This window comes from Bos javanicus, chromosome 3 (assembly GCF_032452875.1).
Source record: "Bos javanicus breed banteng chromosome 3, ARS-OSU_banteng_1.0, whole genome shotgun sequence".
Taxonomy (NCBI): domain Eukaryota; kingdom Metazoa; phylum Chordata; class Mammalia; order Artiodactyla; family Bovidae; genus Bos; species Bos javanicus.
This window is the reverse complement of record NC_083870.1, coordinates 112,165,305-112,185,768: the sequence shown is the minus strand read 5'-3', so window position 1 is coordinate 112,185,768 and position 20,464 is coordinate 112,165,305. Positions and strand designations below refer to the sequence as shown.

General features: G+C 48.8%; 2 protein-coding genes and 1 non-coding gene across 6 annotated transcripts in view; 1 reads left to right on the top strand and 2 right to left on the bottom strand.

Moving 5' to 3' along the window:
- The window catches only part of CSMD2 (CUB and Sushi multiple domains 2), a 694,802-nt gene that overhangs the window by 366,823 nt on the left and 307,515 nt on the right, over window positions 1-20,464 (bottom strand). The gene's annotated exons all lie outside the window — the stretch shown is intronic.
- On the top strand, window positions 1,028-1,792 carry HMGB4 (high mobility group box 4). The gene has a single exon (XM_061412617.1). It carries the CDS (start codon window positions 1,179-1,181, stop codon window positions 1,767-1,769), a length of 591 nt encoding a protein of 196 aa, XP_061268601.1. The 5' UTR covers window positions 1,028-1,178; the 3' UTR covers window positions 1,770-1,792.
- On the bottom strand, window positions 20,117-20,188 carry TRNAC-GCA (transfer RNA cysteine (anticodon GCA)). Its single transcript has one exon. It is a non-coding gene; the product is annotated as a tRNA-Cys (tRNA).

The following is a 20,464-nucleotide window of genomic DNA, read 5'->3' as shown; positions in this document are numbered from 1 at the left end:
ATGTAGCACAGGCTTGAGTCGGGCTAATCGGATCAAATCCAGACTCCAACCAGTTAGTGACTGTTCTACCTTAAATATGTTAATGTTTACGCTAATGAGGCTCGGTGTTCTAGCCTGGTAAACTTCGTTCTATCAACAACCCCTGAGTTATAGCAACTCCAAGACCATTCAAGGAAGCACCCCACAGTGTCCAAAGGTCAGGAAACGGTACTCTTCGTTTCTTTTCCCTCCAGTTGGAAGACTATTGAATATTTGCAGCTTTTCCCCCCAAAAGCCCGAAGCCGACTAGTTTGAGTATAGTTGCTAGAGCTTTGCGCTCTAACCCCAAGAAACGGGGACCTCTGGGATGAGAACAGGGGGCCTCCTGTTAGGCCAAGGATTTTCTATCTCATTTTCATGGGCTCTGGTGTAATATTAGTACAACCTTAAGGGTCTCCTCCCTTCTTCCCCAATCCCCACCCTCATCCCCACCCAATTCATTTCAGAGAAATGAAGAGTTCAGACTTAGAGGCCAAGCGCTTGGGTTTTATATTAGATAACTTTGTCCTGACAGGAAGCGAGTCACAGCTGTCATACGTGATTATTTTTAGAGTTACTACTAAACTCTTTGTATAGTAGGAGCTGCCCCTGTTCAAGGCAAACGGAAAGGCTTCACATTTCATCATGACAGCTCTGGAGCCATCCACTTCCTCATGTTCATTATTTCCAGGCTGTCTTTGGAAAGGCTGAGAAGGCATCTTGACAATCATGCAGTGAGGAAGGCAGATCCTGTGGCTTGTTACTGCATCCAAAGGATGGAGAGCTCCCCACCTGAGCCCAGCATGCTGCCTCCAGGAAGCCAGGGAGAAAGACTGCAGGGGGCACGGCTGCTCTAGAGCCTTCCCTGGATAACCCATCATCTTCCATGGGGAGCAAATTTGACCTCCAAGTAGCCAACCAATAAGAGCACCTATATGCAAATGCCTCCAGCACTGGCCTGGAGTGGCTGGCCTGTGAGTGACGTCACAGTCCCCTCTGACCCAACAATGCCACCACCACTGAAAAGGCTGACCCTTGCCTACAGCTCAGACAGACAGAAAATTTCACCGCCAGCAGAGCATCTAATAATTGCTTCTGGAGTGTGGGGGACAAAGGTCTCTGCTGTCCAAATTACTGGGTCCAGAAAAGAAAATGAATTTATGAACATGGGGAAAAGAGACCAGCTAAAGCCTAAGGCAAATGTCTCTTCTTACATCCACTTTTTGCTGAATTACAGAAACAAGTTCAAGGAGCAGCAGCCCAATACCTACCTTGGCTTTAAAGAGTTTTCTAGAAAGTGTTCGGAAAAATGGAGATCCATCTCAAAGCACGAAAAGGCCAAATATGAAGCCCTGGCCAAGCTCGACAAAGCCCGATACCAAGAAGAGATGATGAATTACTTTGGCAGGAGGAAGAAAAGGAGAAAGCGGGACCCCCACGCACCCAGACGGCCTCCATCATCCTTCCTACTCTTCTGCCAAGACCATTATGCCCAGCTCAAGAGTGAGAATCCAAGCTGGTCGGTGGTGCAGGTGGCCAAGGCCTCAGGGAAGATGTGGTCTGCAAAGACGGATGTGGACAAGCAGCCCTACGAACAAAGGGCAGCTCTCCTGAGAGCTAAATACCGAGAGGAACTCAGTGTCTACCGTAATCAATTCAACGCCCGGAAGACATGCTTGCAAGAGTCAGCTACGAACCAGTGCAGAGAGTTCGAGCAAGCTGAGTCAGATACAACTGATGGATCCAACTAGAAATAAAGGGCCATTCCGTGGTATTCCTGTCTCTGGTCTTGTGTATGGCATTAGAGTGGCCATGGCTGCCACTTTGGGAAACAAGTGAGTGGCAAGGTGGAGTCGAGATCGGGGTTTGGGAACTGATCCTGGGAGGGGCTGGCTTTGGGAGAAGAAGCTACAGTGTCTGAAGAGGTGTGTGGCCAGTGTTTACTGTGCTTGACTTGTGCAGGTGGGGTGGGGTGTGGGAGTCTCCAGGTGTAAAGAAGCTGGGAGTCCTAGGGGTGGGAGCATCTGGTCCCAAGCGGTTCTCTGGGGTGGAAGATCCGGCTCACAGAGTGCAGTGCCCAATGGCCAGACCTGCTGCCCTCCTGGGGAGGGCAAAGGGCCTGGAGTCCAGGCCAGGTTTCCAATTCAGGCCCTAGCAGAGGCTGGGAAACTGGAGTTTAGGCGGGCCTTAGGGGAATCAGTGTCTGCAGGGATTCCAGAACTGGTCCTCTAACAAGTCTTAGATACTATTTGTGGGCCGGGATGAGACCTCAGGGGTGGTCCCCATTCTATTCACTAGGGTTAAGCTTGAGGTTGATTTTACAAAAATAGGTTATTTGACTCTGTCTGAGTACTATAAGCTGAAGAAAACCCTTTTCTCGACATTTTGGTGAGCATCTACCCAGTGAATCTTCTGTGGACGCAAGCATAACCCACAGGGTGGACATGTGTTGCCTTTATGACCACTCAGAACCCATTTCTTTTCCTCCTGCTCACAGCACACCACCTCCATCCTGATCAAGACTGGATCAGATGGATTCCCCCTGGACACAGTGATTGGCTCACTGGTGGGCACATGAGCCGAGTTGTCCAATCAGAGCGGATCTCAGGACTTGTATAAGGAGTCCTAGGGGAGGATGCTGTCCTGGGGGCTGTAGGCAGTCATTTGCCTCATTCTCAGGCCAAAAGGTTAGTCCCTTTGGCTTCTTGGACTTTTGAGTGAAGATAAGCCCACATGTTTTAGTTTTTATCTAAGATGGTATGAGTTAGGTTTTCTGCCACTTAGAATGAGTCAAGACTGGTCCTTTGATACAAATGGGATTGCACTGTGTCTACTCTAACTGTATTTTCCAGGCGACAACACACTGATAAGGGATGTTTTGAAATGGTCCTTGACTTCTGACAGCAAGGAGACTAGGAAAAAATGCAAAACTGCTTCTTTTGCCACCAGGTTCTGCACGCAACAGACTTCCCTAATCCCACCTCTCACCCTTATTCCACGAGGGATTCGTATCTTTGTAACCTGTTGCTGTTTAAACTTTTACTCAGGGAACAAAAGTAAAAATACATATTTTGGAATAGTCTTTTCAAACTGGGTCATTTCTCACCCTTTGGGGGTAAGAAGTAACATGGTGGAGTGACTTAGAAATTCAGGGTCTGGAATCAGGCCGAATTATTTATGAAGGGCTCGCCTGGGCCAGACGCTGTGCTGGGGACCAGGAGGCCCAATGCAGTCTACTGTTGAGTTCCTGCCTTCATGAGAGGGCTGGACACAGGAGAGAAGAGACTGCACAAAGAGCTGAGGTTGGCGGGACTGAAGACCACTACCAAGGCAAGTGCTGAAGTCTGCCCAGAGGAAGCAGCTTTCTCCTCCTCAGCAGACTTGTACTCAGGCTGGCAAATTCTCCTATCCCCCCTTCCCATTCCCTAAGCTGCTGTTCCAACTTGGCTCTGCTCCCTCTCCAGCCCAGCCTCCAATCTCTCAGGAGACACCCTCATCTTCTGCTTCATTGGCAAAGTTGAGACTGTCAGTTTTCTTCTTTCTCAACTTGAAATCCACAGCTATTGTTCCTCCTGGTCTTAAGCCTCATAGCAAGAACCTTCTTGCTCGCCTCTTCCCCTCCCTCCCTTGGCCCTTGCTCCTCACTGTAAAGATGCTGACTCTCTAGCCTCTAGCTTTAGTGTCCTGACACAAGTGGTTTCAATCACTGGCAGGACCTTGGGCAAATAAGTTCTCCTCCTCCCGTCTCAGATTTCTCATCTGTGCAAAGGGGATGATGCCTGCCTTGCAGGCGGTTTTAGCAATTAAATGATGTAATGCGTGCAAAAGCGTTTGGCATGGTCCTGAGCACACAATAGGTTCTGTGGCGGATCCTCTAGAGTGGCTACTCCTCCATGATTCCCCTCTCCTGGGATTCATACCCTGGTGTGACCCCTTCCCATTAAATGTGGGCAGAACCTGTGACTTGCCTTTAACAAACAGAACCAGGGCAGAGGCCATGGGATGTGACTTCTGCGATTGTGCCATGGTGTGTAAAATTCTATCCTATGGGTTGATTTGCTCTAAAGATCCTCCTAGTTGGCTTGATGAAGTAAGAAGCCAAGCTGGGAAAGCCCATGTGGCAACAGGCTGTGGGGAATCTCTAGGAACTGAAGGTGCCACAGACCAGCAGCCAGCAAAAAAAATCAAGATTCAAGAAACTACTACAGCAAACTCATGAACAGAGAAGTGTGTCCTTCCCCAGGTGAGCCTCCAGAGGAGAACTCAGCCCTGGCTGACACCTCGAGAACTTGCTTGGCCTTGTGTGATGTCAAGCAGTGGACCCAGCTAAGCTATTAGGAGAGTCCGACCCACAGAAATGATGACAAAATAAATGTGGGTTGTTTTAAGGCAACAAGTTTGCGGTAATTGGCTACAGGGCAGTAGATAACTAACACAGTATTCATTAAATGAGAGCCTCCTTGCATTCTAAAAGGAACCATCTTTAACCTGCTTTCTCCTTCCAGCCTCCACCCTACTTGTTTAATTGCTTTTCCTTTGTTCCCAAACTCTTGAACAGGGAGGAGGGCCCCCCGGGCTAATTAGATCCTGACTTGCACCACTCTGTTGTGGTTCCAGTTAGGCCGTCTCTTTTCCAGCCTGGTTTGTGGCCTCTTGGTGGGCAGTGGCTGTGCGGCCCACCACGGTCTTCTCTGGGAAGAGGGCCCCCGCAGAGCTGGGCCCCAGCCCTCATGCTGCCCTCTTCTGCTTTCCTGTGTGATTAATTACGTGAATGAGGGTGGCCAAGTCAGAGTTTTGACAACGGCTTGCAGTACTCCTGCTGAAAACTAACTCTATTAACATTCCTCTATGAAAAAGCCAGCAGGAGGGTGTGAATCTGCTGGCTTCTAATGACTGGAATGGAATGACAGTGTAGGGAGGGAGGGTAGAGGGGGAGAAGCAGCGGGAGCCTGCATCTAAGATACGGGGGAGGGGAAAAGCAGGTGGAAAGCCTGTGGGGTGCTCGCACTCCCCTCAGACCCTCGCAACAGGGCTTAGGTGGCCCTGCCCTCTGCCCTCAGGAAGAAGGAGACCGAATCTTTGGGCCCATGGCTATCTGGATGCCTGAATCACACCACTCTGAACCTTCTCTCCCAGAGTATTTTCGTTCATTTATTCAGCAAATATTCACATACATCTTATGCCAGCGACATACCAGGAGCTATTCTAGTGCTAGGGAGGCAGCAGCATCCCTGATCTCTCATAAATATGTAAACAAGTCAACAAATAAACACACCAGGTCATTTTTTTGAGAGTGTCAAGTGCTCTGAAGAAAATAACCCAGGATAATGAGATAAATCATGACAAGTGGGGTTGTGGGCACTTTAAACGGGTGTTCAGAGAAGATGACATCTGGGTTTGAGAGAGGAGATATATATATATATATATATATATATATATATATATATATTTATATACACACACACACAATTATGGCCGATTCGTGTTGCTGCCCAGCAGAAACCAATAAAAACAATGTAAAGCAATTATCTTCTAATTAAAAATTAAAAAATAAAGGACAAGAAGGAGCCAGGCTTGCCAGGGTCTTAGGGAAGAGCTATTCAAGGGGAAGGACAGCAAGTGCAAAGGTCCTGAGGCAGGAATGGGCTTGGCGTATTGGACAGAAGCGAGGCTAGAATGACTAGAGGGGTGAGTGAGTGGGCAGATGCGGTTGGAGAGGGACAGGCCTTGGCAAGGAGTCTATGGTGAAACCTCAGTGCAAAGAGGAGTCAAAGAGGCTTTCCTGCTTCCACTCCACTTCTGGCTAGCTCATTCTGGAGTCTACCAAGTCCCACTGTGGAGATGCTGGTCCCTCCAAGTTCTGCAAGAGAAGGAGGCAAGGCCAGCACATGCCAAATGCATGGCACTCCTCCCTTTCGTGAAGTGAAAGTCACTCAGTCGTGTCCAACTCTTTGCAACCCCATGGACTATACAGTCCGTGGAATTCTCCAGGCCAGAACACTGGAGTGGGTAGCCGTTCCCTTCAGGAGCCTCCACCTGCTCCTCCTGGGAGATTTGTCAGCTAAAGACCAAATGTGGAAGCTATGAAACTTCTCTCCTATGATTCATTTCCCCAGAGATGGGAGGAAGGGCAGACGAGGATGGCAAAACATCCTAGGGGAACACTGCTTCCTAGGGCTCAGATTTTCAGGTGGTACAGCTCCCACTAGACCAGTGGTTCTCAGCTTTGAGCCTTCATCAGAATCACCTCAGACCTCATTCAGACACAGAATGCTGGGTCCCACCCCTAAAGTTTGAGTCAGTTTTTCTGGGAGTGGGGCCTAACGTGCATTTCTGTAAGTTCTCAGGTAATAGGATGCTGCTGGCCCCAGGATCATGGAGTTCTTTCCTCTCGTGCAGCCCTGGCATTTATGCTGATGAGGAGGCATCACTGACCTGCCAAGTGAGTCTTAGAGGAAGGGCTGACCTGCTCTCCTCTCTTCTCCCCCACCTCCCTGTCCCACCCCTTCAACCCTGGCTGCAAAGTTTACTCAGGTCTCCTCTCCAACGGGTTCATCAGTAATAAAGCTGAGAAGCTAATCCTCATCTGTCTGTCTTCTTCATCTGCCAACTGATTCTAAACTTGCAAAAGAATATATGTGGGCCTAGATGTGTACACAAATGTGTGGGCTTCTCTGGTGGTGCAGTGGTAAAGAATCCACCTGCAATGCAGGAGCTGCAGGAGACATGAATTTGATCCCTGGGTCGGGAAGATCCCCTGGAGGAGGCCATGGCAATCCATTCCAGTATGCTTTTTTAGAGAATTCCATGGGCACAGGAGCCTGGCAGGCTACAGTCCATAGGGTCGCAAAGAGTCAGACATGACTAAAGTGACTTAGCATGCATACACACACACACACACACACATACAAATAGATCAGGCTCCCCTCAAACCACAACAGAGAAGTTGATCCCAGTTGCAAACAATGATCGATTAGCACCTGGGCCACACAGAAGTATTGGGATCTTAGCGTTAACTTCAGTCTTCACTAAAGCATCAGCTGTTTGGGGAACAAAAGGTCCAGTTTCTGGGCCTATAAGACTGAGGATCAAGTCCGTGGCCAGGGTGAGGTCATCAGAGTGAAGTCATAAAGCACTGGCACCCTTCTGTCCTGTCCGGCACCTCTAGTCACAAACCCACAATCACAAACCCACAAACAACACCTGCACCTCTAGTCACAAACCCACAAACAATCACAAACCCACAAACAATCACAAACCTACAAACAACACCTGCACCTCTAGTCACAAACCCACAATCACAAACCCACAAACAACACCTGCACCTCTAGTCACAAACCCACAAACAATCACAAACCCACAAACAACACCTGCACCTCTAGTCACAAACCCACAATCACAAACCCACAAACAACACCTGCACCTCTAGTCACAAACCCACAAACAATCACAAACCCACAAACAACACCTGCACCTCTAGTCACAAACCCACAATCACAAACCCACAAACAATCACAAACCCACAAACAGCATCTGCATCTCTATTCACAAACCCACAAACGATACCTAGAGAATAAATGATGTCTGGGACATCACGGTAAACGAAGCCTGGTATGTGACAAGTGCCCAATGGATGGGGTTGCCTGCCCTGGTCTCTAATGAATGGCTTAAAGAAGGAGAGAACAAAACACAAAAAAGCAGTTCAGGCAAGAGAAAGAGTTTGGCTAAAGGCCAAAAGGGGTCATGTGATCCTCCAAACTGGCCTTGGCCTCTGGGGTGGATCAGCAGCGCGCAGTGAGCCCTCTCGTGCGGCCACCCGCTTATAAGAGTTGCCTCGTGACAGCCCCCTCCTCTGCTGCCCTCTCCAGTGCCCCCACTGCTCCTCCGGCTGGGTGGTAGCTGGAGGGCGGGGTGTTGCGGCGGTTGGGCATCACGACGGGAGCTGACGTGGCATAATCAGGCCTCTGCTGCCTTGTTAGTGGCGCCCTCGCCCACATTCAGCTCCTGAAATGGTTCCCAGCGAGCCCTGCCTCCTCGCATTCACACCTTGTGTGATTCCTCCCTTTGAGTGTGGGCTGGACCTAGAGAGTCCCTTCTAATGAACAGAATGGGGCAAAAGGGACAGGATGCCGCTCCTCAGAAGGGACTAGGCGATAAAAGACTCTCCTGGTCTCTCCTCTCTCTCTCTCTCTCTCTCTCTCTCGCTTACTCGAAGCAACTGACGTGCTGACAGCCACCCTGTAGAGAGGTCCACATGGCAAGGAATTCAGGGAGGCTTCTGGCCAGCATCCAGCAAGGAACTGAGGCCCTCAATCAACCAACCTGCAAGGACCTGAATCCCGCCAGTAACTGAGTGAGCTTGGAAGTGGATCACTCCCCAGCCGCCATGGATACCTTTATTGCAACTTTATGATTGGCCCAGCTAAGCTGTACCAGGGTCCTGACCCATAGAAATTGAGATAATGCATGTTGTTTTATGGCACTAAGGTTTGGAGTAAATTGTTACAAACTGAAATAGATAATGAACACAGATTTTACTATCAAGAGAGAAGCAGTGTCATGAAAAATATCTCAGAAAATGAGATGGCTTTGGAACCAGATGGTGGGCAGAGGATGGGAGTATTCTGAGGAGCTTATTAGAGAAACCAGAACTTTGAGGATGCTGCTGGGAAAGGGTCAAAGGAAGTGAGGAACACCTCACTGGAAGCTGGAGGAAGGGGACCCTTGTTATGCAGTGAGGGAAATCTTGGCAACAATGTCATCTGCAGGGATATGGAAGGGCATGTGCCTGATCAACTTTGTGATCTGGCTAAAGAGATATCCAAGCAAAGGGTTGAAGGTACTAGCTGGTTTCTTCTTGCTGTTTATGGAAACAGTGGCAGATTTTATTTTCTTGGACTCCAAAATCACTGTGGATGGTTACCACAGTCATGAAATTAAAAAATGTTTGTTCCTTGGAAGAAAAGCTATGGCAAACCTAGACAGCGTATCAGAAAGCAGAGACATCACTTTGCCAACAAACGTCTAGTCAAAGTTATGGCTTTTCCAGGAGTTGTGTATGGATGTGAGTTGGACCGTAAAGAAAGCTGAGCACTAAAGAATTAATGTTTTCAAACTGTGGTTCTGGAGAAGATGCTTGGACAGAAAGGAGATCAAATCAGTCAATCCTAAAGGGAATCAACTCTGAACACTCATTGGAAGGACTGATGCTGAAGATCTAATACTTCGGCCACCTGATGTGGAGAGCCGACTCACTGAAAAAGACCCTGATGCTGGGAAAGATTGAGGGCAAGAGGAGAAGGGGTGACAGCAGATGAGATGGTTGGGTGGAATCACCAACTCAATGGACATGAGATTGAGCAAACTCCAGGAGACAGTGAAGGACAGCGAAGCCTGGTGTGCTGCAGTCCATGGAGTTGCAAAGAATCAGACATGACTAAGTGACTGAACAACAGGAATGTGAGAAGAGAAATAAAACGAGGGAAAGGTGGTGGGGGAGCAGCCAGACTTGATAGTTTGGAAAGCTCTCAGCCTCCCAAGACAGCAAAGGATGCTAAAATTAAGAGAAAGCTTTAAGCACTGTCAAGAAAAGGTGGTCTGGAGATAAAGCCAAGGGTGTGACTGTGCAACCTGTGGCTAAGACCTCAGGAAGATCAAAGGATTGCAGTATTATTCAGCCTCACAAAGGCCCTTTAAAGAGATCAGGGTGGGCTTTACAGATTCTCAAGATCAAACAGTAGGGCCTCTGGGGAGCGTATGAGCGTTGTCCCTTGGCCATCAAATGGACGCCCAAGGTAGAGAACTTCAGTTCAAAGAAATTTGCAGTTGTGGTTTTTGTTGTAATAGAGTGAATCTGAATGAAATTTACAGAAGACCCACGAAGTTTTGGAGCCACACTGTTATCAGAAGTATCACTGTCAGATTGGAACAGAAAGGACAGAGAGGGTACAAAATAAAAAGAGGTCATTGGGCTCCCCAAATTCTCAGCAGGAAGCAGGCTGAAGAAAAGTAAGCTTCAAACATACATTTCCTTTCATGAAGAAAACACAAGGACGACTCAGAGGGAGAAACCAAGAGCTCCAAAGGTAGGGCTGAATATTCTCAGATTTTGAAACTAATCAAGAAACTTCCAATATGTTCATTGGTGGATTTCAGAATTGTTATGGGCCAGGGACTTTGCTCTGCCTCGCTTTCCCCCCTTTTGAGTAAGAATGTCTGAACCCATTGCCCTGTGCTTGTTCTACCTCTGTGTGCCCTGTGTGTGGGGACAGAGAACTTGTCCACCTGGTTTTGCAAAGCTATAGCTCCAGAGTAACAATATTCTAGGACCTGTACTTAAGGAACTACACCAAGTCCGTCCGTACCTGAACTTGATTTACATGGTGTGATTCTGGACATTGAGCCAATGCTTTCATAGAATGAGGTTTTTGGGGGGCCTTGGGAAGGATTAACAGCATGTTGCATGTGGAAAAGCCATGAAATCATTGCAGGATGGGGGCAGCTTGCGGTAGGAAGCTTTCAGATCAGTTCAGTCGTTCAGTGTCAGACTCTTTGCGACCCCATGAATCGCAGCACGCCAGGCCTCCCTGTCCATCACCAACTCCCGGAGTTCACTCAAACTCATGTCCATCGAGTAGGTGATGCCATCCAGCCACCTCATCCTCTGTTGTCCCCTTCTCCTCCTGCCCCCAATCCCTCCCAGCATCAGAGTCTTTTCCAATGAGTCAGCTCTTCTCATGAGGTGGCCAAAGAATTGGAGTTTCAGCTTTAGCATCAGACCTTCCAAAGAACACTCAGGGCTGATCTCCTTTAGAATGGACTGGTTGGATCTCCTTGCAGTCCAAGGGACTCTCAAGAATCTTCTCCAACACCACAGTTCAAAAGCATCAATTCTTTGGCGCTCAGCTTTCTTCACAGTCCAACTCTAACATCCATACATGACCACTGGAAAAAACCATAGCCTTGACTAGATGGACCTTTGTTGGCAAAGTAATGTCTCTGCTTTTTAATATGCCATCTATGTTGGTCATAACTTTCCTTCCAAGGAGCAATCGTCTTTTAATTTCATGGCAGAAATCACCATCTGCAGTGATTTTGGAGCCCCACAAAATAAAGACTGTCACTGTTTCCACTATTTCCCCATCTATTTGCCATGAAGTGATGGGACCGGATGCCATGAATTAGTTTTCTGAACATTGAGTTTTAAGCCAACATTTTCACTCTCCTCTTTCACTTTCATCAAGAGGCTTTTTAGTTCGTCTTCACTTTCTGCCATAAGGGTGGTGTCATCTGCATACCTGAGGTTATTGATATTTCTCCTGGCGATCTTGATTCCAGCTTGTGCTTCTTCCAGCCCAGCGTTTCTCATGATGTACTCTGCATATAAGTTAAGTAAGCTGGGTGACAATATACAGCCTTGACATACTCCTTTACCTATTTGGAACCAGTCTGTTGTTCCATGTCCAGTTCTTTAGAAATGACTAGATGATTTTTGTCTCCTGGCATTCACACCCTTGTATAACCCTCTCCCCTTATGTCTATGTAGATTTCAGAGAAGACGGGGCTGGTCAATGAGAGGTACAGGTACACACCAGTTCTGTCCAAAGGAGGAGCCCAGTGCTTCTGATCAATAGAATACAGCAAAAGTGATGGGCTGCTGATTCTGAGATTAGGTTATAAACGACCATGACCTCTGTCTTTCTCTGTCTCGGACTCACTCTGATGAAGGCAACAGCTGTGTTGAAAGCTGCTCTGTGGAAAGGAACTGAGGCACTCTCTGGTCAACAGCACTGAGGACATCAAAATCCTTCAAACCACCCCGATAATAAGCTTGGAGCAAATCTTTACCCCCAGCAGAGCTCTGAGATGATCATCACCCAGGAAGGCTCCTTGATGGCATTGTTGTGAGAATCTGGCTGAACCACACCCGGGTTCCGACCACACAGACCAGGTGAGATAAGAAACAAGGGTTCAAGCTGTAAGTTGGGGTAATTTGTTACACAGGAAAGAGATACTTAGTAGCCCCACCCCAAGGTCCTGTGCTACAACACTTCATCCAGAAACACTCTCACTCTCCTCAGGACCTTTGCACATGCTGCTCCAGGCTGAACTCCTCCTTCCTACCTTCGGGGTCTGGTAAATTTCCACTTGTCAGACAAGACTCAGCTCAAGCGTCCCTTCCTCCGGGAAGCCCTCTTGGACCCTTTCACCCTACTCGGTGCTCCCATATCACATCCTCATCTCATTCATATCACATCTAGTGTTTGTCTCAACTTGTGCAGGAGAGCAGGGGCCTTGCCTTATTCAGCCTAGTGCCCTTAAAAATCTCATAGTGCTTCACATGCAGGAAAATAATAATATAAAACTGTTATTTATGTACCTGTGCCATGCCTGGTAGTGTTTGAGGTCATTTACATGTAATGTGTGAGTGTGTGCTCAGTCGCTTCAGTCATGTCCAACTCATTGTGACCCCACAGACTGTAGCCCGCCAGGTTCCTCTGTCCATGGGATTCTCCGGGCAAGAATACTGGAGTGGGTAGCCGTTCCCTTCTCCAGGGGATCTTTCCGACCCTGGGACTGAACCCAGGTCTCCTGTGTCTCCTGCATTGCAGGCCAATTCTTAACCCACTGAGCCACCTGAAAAACCCTTACATGTAACAATCTTACTTAATAATAAACTCAATCAGGCAGAAACTTTAAACATCCCCATTTTGTAGATGAGGAACTGAGGCTCTAGGTGAGGTGCTCAGTGCCAGAAAAGGAGCAATGGAATCCTGAAAGGTTCCTCCTTCCCGGGCCTGCTGAGAGTCACCTCCTCTTTTTGGAGCTGGACACACAGCAGACTTGGGCCAGGAGGCCTCCTGAGACAACACCCTGTGCTTGACTGGTTACATAATTTGGCATTTCCAGAGAAACACCAGGATCTTTCCCTTGGTGCCTCCTCAGAAGGGCTTGGCTCTCACCCAGAGAATTTGTTGGGCACCACAAATCACACCTCCAGCTCTCTGCTCACAGCTGCGCCTCTGGCCCACAGGCAGAATGAGCGTGTTCCTCCCCTCACACCCTGTCATTATGAACCACGTAAATTCCTCGATACTCGTGTTGAAATGAACAGATGCAGCTCTGTATTTTTAATGCATTATCTGCAATTAGCGGCAGTGGGCATGAAAGAACTCTGTGGTCCCTGGGGCTGCCCCTGGCGGATGCAGCTGTGAGTACATTTGTGCTGAAGGATCCAGCCCGGCTCCTCTGGCCCACACAGCTCTGGTGAGTGGGCGAGGGAGCCTCCATTTGCATGGCATCTGCCCGGCCAGGAAGCAGAAGGGGGCTGTTGACGACTGATGGTGACTCCACTGCCAACCTGGCCCCTCGCCATCCCTCCTAGGCTGTCTAAATACCCTGAGAGGAGGTCCTCCACCCAGATGTTACAGGTGATAAAAGTTTTCACAGGATTGGGGTCTGTGAGAAGGGGTCTGTACAAAGAGGGTGTGCTGCAGTGTCTGGAACAAACCTAAGGGGCTGTCTGCAGATTTCCGCGAAGACAGGGCTGGTCAATGAGATGTACGGGTGCACACCAGTTCTGTCCAAAGGAGGAGGACATTTTGGGTCATAAATACAATGCTAATGTGGAGGAGGGCATGGCAACTCACTCCAGTATTCTTGCCTGGAGAATCCCCATGGACAGAGGAGCCTGGTGGGCTGCAGTCCATGGGGTCACAGAGTCAGACATGACTGGCGACTAAGCACAGCACAGCACAGCATACTATGGTCTTAGCACTCTCCAGGCATCATCAGAAGGCAGTGTCAATTCCTCACCCCACCACTGCCCCCAACCACAAAGCACAGCTGAAGACCACCAGGAGTCCACCCGTAGTTGAACGAAGTTGGGATTATTGACTCTTGGCCATGAGGGAGAACGCACAGCCCTGGGAACTGTCAGGCATCTCAGTGGCTAAGTGGAGGGCTTTTCTGGTGGCTCAGATGGTGAAGAATCTGCTTGCAATGCAAGAGACCCGGGTTCGATCCCTGCATCGGAAAGATTCCCTGGAGGAGGGCATGGCAACCCACTCCAGTATTCTTGCCTGGAGAATCCCATGGACAGAGGAGCCTGAGGTTGCAAAGAACTCACTGGAGGAGTTAGGCTTTTTGTTAGGTGATATGGGGGAGGGTTCAAAGCAATGGAGCTTTGCTGTGGACTGGTTGCTAACAGGAAGTGAATATACTTCTATGATTGGGTACTTAATTTTATCTAGAAGGTGGGAGGAATGAAGCAAGACTAAAGTTGTAACTGGTAAATAAGCAGCTGTTGAGAGCTCCCTGGTGGTCCAGTGGTTAAGAATCCGCCTTGTAATGCAGGGAATGCAGTATCCATCCCTCATTAGGGAACTAAAATCCTACATACTACAGGGGAACTAGGCCCTTACACCGGAACTACTGAGCCCATGCGCCACAAACAGAGAGACCTCACACTGCAACAAAAGATCCCACATGATGCTATGAACACCAGACGCAGCCAAATAAATAAATAAACTACGTTTTTACAAAAGAAGCAGCTGTCACTCGTGTTAGCCAAGATGCGAAGGGAGGGGGAGGTGGGGTCATTGCTGTCTTTTGGTGATGTCCTCATTTGTGTCTGAGTTCAGATGTGATTATGAAGCGGCCTTGTTTTTGTCTTGCTCCAGTGCAGTCACGGAGCTCTAACAAGAGGACGCCAAAGTCTAGGTGTGGGGGGGCCAGCCCAGCTCCCACCACTCAGTCCGTCTCTGGCCCTCAGCGGGCTGCTATTGTGCCAGCTTTTAGAAACAGAGAAACGCAAACTCAGAGAGCTGCCAAAGCTGAGGAGTGGAGCTGTGAGTCCACCATCACCGGAACTGGAGTAGATGCCGAGGGATTCGGAGGACAGGGGTGGAACGGGTAAGATTATGGAAGCCAGGCTGACCACGAAGGGGACGGGCCATGACGGTGAATCAGAGAGAACACAGGATTTGGAGCGAGAGCTCTCCACTTGAGAAATCTGTCCCTGCCACTTACTAGCTATTCGGCCTTGGGTAATTCACTGAACATCTTAGATTCAATTTCTTCTTTTGCATAATGGGGATACAGAAATCTGTTTCCCACAATTATTGTGAGAAAAAAATGAACAGACTCAGTAGAAGGCACCTATGCAACTTCCAGGAACAGGAGAGTCCCCTCTGAGCACTTCCTGTCTGCCAGCCACTGTTCTGGGTATCTCACCTGTACCGACTCATCTAATACAGCACCCCCTCCAGGCAGATTCTATTGTTAGAGTCCCTGGTCTGCAGGAGAGGCGATGGAGGCACAGAGAGGTTAAGCAACTTCTCCAAGGTCACACAGCTGTCCAGGAGCAGAACTCAGGCAAGCTGGCTCCAGCACCTTCACCCTCTGCCTCCTCGTGGCTGCTAGGTCACTGTTCCTCCCATTTCCTAGGGCTTCCCTGGTGGCTCAGATGGGAAAGAATTTGCCTGCTGTGCAGGAGACCTGGGTTCAATTCCTGGGTCAGGAAGATCCTCTGGAGAAGGGAATGGCAACCCACTCCAGTGTTCTTGCCTGAAGAATCCCATGGACAGAGGAGCCAAGGAGGCTACAGTGCATGGGATTGCCAAGAGTCGGACACGACTAAGCGAATAAAACACACACCCCTTTCCTGCTTCAAGGACTTCAACCTCAACAGCTCTAGTCACATTTCAACGGTGACTGCAAGCTCTGGAACTCCCCGGGTCCTAGACTTTTGCTTGTGGAAGGGTCCAAGCTGCTTTCTTGGCTCTGGTTTGGAGAGCACTTGTTTCCTTTTGGAAACACTCTCAGCACGACAGATGATATAGGTTCAGGTCACTGCAGTGGATAGATCAAATAAAACATAGTATTGCCTTGTTGGTATTTCTGTGCCTTTCAGTAAGTCTTGAAGGCAGAGAAATGAGTAAAAACGAAAAGGGCTGGAGGTGGGGTGGGAGGAACGACTCAGTGCTGCAGCCAAAGCCCTCCTGTGCCAAGGCTGATGGGTGCCAGAGGCTGCCCGAGAGGAAAAGGGTCAGAAGTGACCATGTGGTCCCCTTCCACACCACAGCAGCAGGAAGCTCGTCAGTGGCCACAGCATCACGGGCCAAGGCTGAGTCAGTGCTGGCTAGTTCTAACTGCTTGAGTAGGTGTAGAGGTTGTGTGTTTGTTCTAGGAGACTGGGGGCGAGGACTCCTGGACCCAGGGGTGCCAGTGACCAAGGTCCTTCCTGCCACTGACCCCCCTCCAGGCAGTGTTCCGCCACCACTTGGGGGAGATGAAGTCCTAGAACTCCCGTCAACATTCCTTCTGCAGTTTCATGCAACCTCAGATCATAGTCATCAACCTTCTTGAGGCTCATCTGTTCTTAATTATATCTCTCAATCCCAAGGCATTACAACTGTGTGAATTGGGGAAATTTAGCTGCTTAGAGGATTCACAATAATCACAGTAATCTCTGGTATTTACAGAGCTTCCTTTTGTAGACTGTGAGAGCCAGACAGACAACACTGTAGTGGTGAAGACACCCTGAAATTGCTCTCAAGTTCTCTTCGCAGAGTGCCAAGCCCTCACTTGGTCTTATTTTACTTTGCTCAAGGAGGGACATGAGAAAAGTAGTTTTCTCCATCACTTCCTGAAGGAGACCAAAGAGAAGATGGGAAGGTGGACCCCATGGAGAAGATGCACCTCAGGTTGCATGCTCAGCCTGCGCCCTCTTCTCCACCCACCTTGGGAGGGGTGGGCTCCTTCCTGCAGTTATGTTGTTCCAGTTGAGCACCTCTTTCCTTGGTAGCAGCTGACTGGACAAAGAGCTAAACTCGACTAAGGAGCAGAGCCAACCAGATTCCCTTTTTCTTTTTGTGGGGTTGGGGGAAAGAATTCACCTGCCATGCAGGAGATGTAGGAGATGGGGGTTTAATCCCTGGGTTGGGAAGATCCCCTGGAGGAGGAAATGACAACCCACCTCAGTATTCTTGCCTGAAAAATCCCATGGACAGAGGAGTCTGCTGGGTTACAGTTCAAAGGGTTGAAAAGAGCTGGACAGGACTGAGCGACTGGGAATACAAACACAGCTTAATTCCAAAGAATTTCTACCTGTAATTCTGGAAGTCACATAAATTTAAATTATATATAATTCATTTATGTGTGTGTACATAGATGAATTTCTGAAAAAAATTTTAGTGCTAATTCAAGACAAGAGATGTAGAAACTTGGAGTCAGTCAGTTGGTTCCTAAAGCAAGAAGGTCAGGCAGACTCAGGGAGTGGAGGGACCATCGGGGACTGTGTGCCGACTCACAAGCAGAGAGAAGGGGAGGAGACCGTGAGACTGGAGAGGACTGCTCTCCAGCACTGTGTGTCCCACGTATTTATGCAGCAAGCCCTTTGGATTCCTAAGCCAGGAGCGCCCCTATGAGGCCGTTACTGCACGAAGGGGAGGCACTGGAAACCACCCGAGACTCCTGCACTGCTTCTCTGAGGCTCATGCCTTCCCTTCAGCTTCAGCAGAAGACGGGGCCAGGTCCTGTGGGTACATTAGATGGAGTAGCCACACTTCTTCCCTAGTGGGGACACCACAGGGGTGTGGGGGCCAGATCAGGGTCCATCCCAGAGACCCCTGCTGATCCTTATCAGAAACCAACATGGGCCTCCCCGGAGTGCTGGGGTGTGGGGCACAGCTGACCCTGACCTCCACAGCTTGACAGAGAAGGATACAAGAAGTCCCTGCAAAGAAGCCGTTGTCATGACACAGCACAGCCATCTGGTCCCCTCATTGATCTGACAGCAGCAGCAGGGGCAGAAGGAAGTACACACGGAGGCCCCAGGAGCACAATCCTATGGAGAGGGGCATTGATTTGTGTACCCGCCCGATGACTGGCCAGACTCTTGGTGTTTAAAAGACATTCACGCAAGGTCAGGGCTGGAAGGGCACCTTAGGGAGGCCCCCAGGACAGTCCAGAATTGTCACAAATGGGAAAAGCAAGCCCCAAAGACACTACTGAGACATGACCTTTCCATTTCAATCAGGAGAGTCCAAATAGCTTCCACTGTTTATTGGGCAGTTCTGTGGGCAAAGGGGGATATTGTTGTGCTTTGTAGCCCTATGTAGTCTTCCCAGAGGGAGAAAAGCAAAGAGAATATATATTTATGTGGAGTCTATAGGACTGAATCATAAGCACTTGGACTAAAAAACAACAAAAAACAAACAGCAAAAAAAGCACAGTTACTGCCCAGGTAAACAATGGGTGGTCACTAATTCAGAAGCCCCGTCCCATCACTCACCCCTACTCCAAAGGACATGGACAAGCAAACCTGAGATTTATCCCGGCTGGAGGCTCTGAGTATGTGGAACAGTGGCCCCTGTGACACCAGCATTTGCCCAGCCTTTGCTCAGCCACAGAGTCAGTTTCAACCTGCCCCGCCCCAGGGCCAGTGAGTCTCTAGAAGAAATCCATCCTGAGCTCCTGTCCTCAAGTCAGGTGGATTCTGGAAATAGCCTGCTGCCCTCCCGCAGACCACCCCACCACCCCCAACCCAGGATGTCACGGGCTCTGTGGGACTCAGCCCCCGGGGCCTCTCCAGCCTTCATATTTAACTATACAACCGACCTGTGGGCTGGCTGCCCGACTGGTCTGCACTAGTCTGTGGTTCCCACTCCCACTCCCTCGTAGTTCTGGCACGTCTAGGGTTTGGCCCCATTCTCCTGAGGGTTGGGATTCGTCCTTCCCTTCTCCACTCACCCACAAGCGCTCCTGACCTAAGAGTCACACAAGCGCCTGCTCCACGTGTCCACCCCTCTCTCTCGGAATTTGCCTTTCTAAAACTTCAGGCCCAGGTGAGGGTTGAATTTGCCTTTTTCCCTTGATTGTCAACTCTGGAGGAGGAAATGGCAACCCACACCACTATTCTTGCCTGAAAAACCCCACGGACAGAGGAGCCTGGCAGGCCACAGTCCAAGGGGTCGCAAAGAGTCAGACATGACTGATGGACAAAGCTCACATGCACTCGGTTGTCAAGATGGATAATCCATCTGTTTTCAAGGCTGGCTCTAAGTGGCATCATCACAGTTATGAATGTTGGCTCTCAAGTGAAAAGAGCTGAATTCTGTTCACACTACTAACCAACTTGGGCAAGTTATCAGACTCCATTCCCTCACCTGTGTAAAGTGGATGTTAAAACCTATTCCACACGACTGGTACAGAGTAAATGAGAGCGTAAATGAAATAATGGATAGAAAGAATTTAGCACAGTTTAATATACATACTACTAACATGTAACGTTCACTGAGAGCTTAGATAAGTTAAATTCTGGGCAAAGTGCTTTACAAGCATTACCTTAGTTAATTTGCACAGTAATCTTTTGAGATCCTATTTTCCCAAAATTTTAAATGAGAGATCTAAGCCTTGAGTAAATTTCCCAAGGTCAACAGTTGGGTAGTAGCTGAGCAAGCACCAATTGTGATCTTGAGGAGACCAATGATTATGATTGATCTCACTTAATGTTCTAGTACAATGCCTAGTGGGCTTCCCAGGTGGCTCAGTGGTGAAGAATCCACCTGCAGCAGGATAAAGGATGCTTGGGGCTGGTGCACTGGGATGACCCAGAGGGATGGTATGGGGAGGGAGGTGGAATGGGGGTTCAGAATTGGGAACATGTGTACACACATGGCGGATTCATGTTGATGTATGGCAAAACCAATACAATATTGTAAAGTAATTAGCCTCCAATTAAAATAAATAAATTTAAATTAAAAAAAAAAAGAATCCACCTGTAGTGCAGGAGACAAAGGTTTTGATCCTGGGTTGGGAAGATTCCCTGGAGAAGGAAATGGCAACCCACTCCAGTATTCCTGTCTGGGAAATCCTGTGGACAGGGGACCCTGGAGGGCTACAGTTCATGGGGTCACAAAAGACTTAGCAACTACACAACAACGCCTAGTATGTGGTGGTGATGTGGTGGTTTAGTTGCTAAGTTGTGTCCAGCTCTGTGCAGCCCCATGAAGAGTAGCCCACCAGCCTCCTCTGTTCATGGGATTTTCCAGGGCAAGCTACTGGAGTGGGTTGCCATTTCCTTCTCCAGGGGATCTTCCCCACCCAGGGATTGAACCTGGGTCTCCTGCATTGCAGGCAGATTCTTTACCAACTAAGCCACCAGGGAAGCCCACCTAGTATATAGTAGGCACTTAAAAAATGTGTGTTAACTTAATGCATGGCTCCCAAGTCAGTGCTCCTTTGCACAACTGGATTGAGAACTCATCTTTATCAACTTATTTTTTCTGTTTCTGTCTTTTTTATTTTTGCAATGGGGGACAGAAAGCTATTCATTTATGTTTTAATACATTCAAACCTTCTATCTGAATGGACACATAATTTCCATATCACCTACTCTTTAATCAGAGAGTACTCACAGGTTCAGCACTTTGGACAGAGCTAG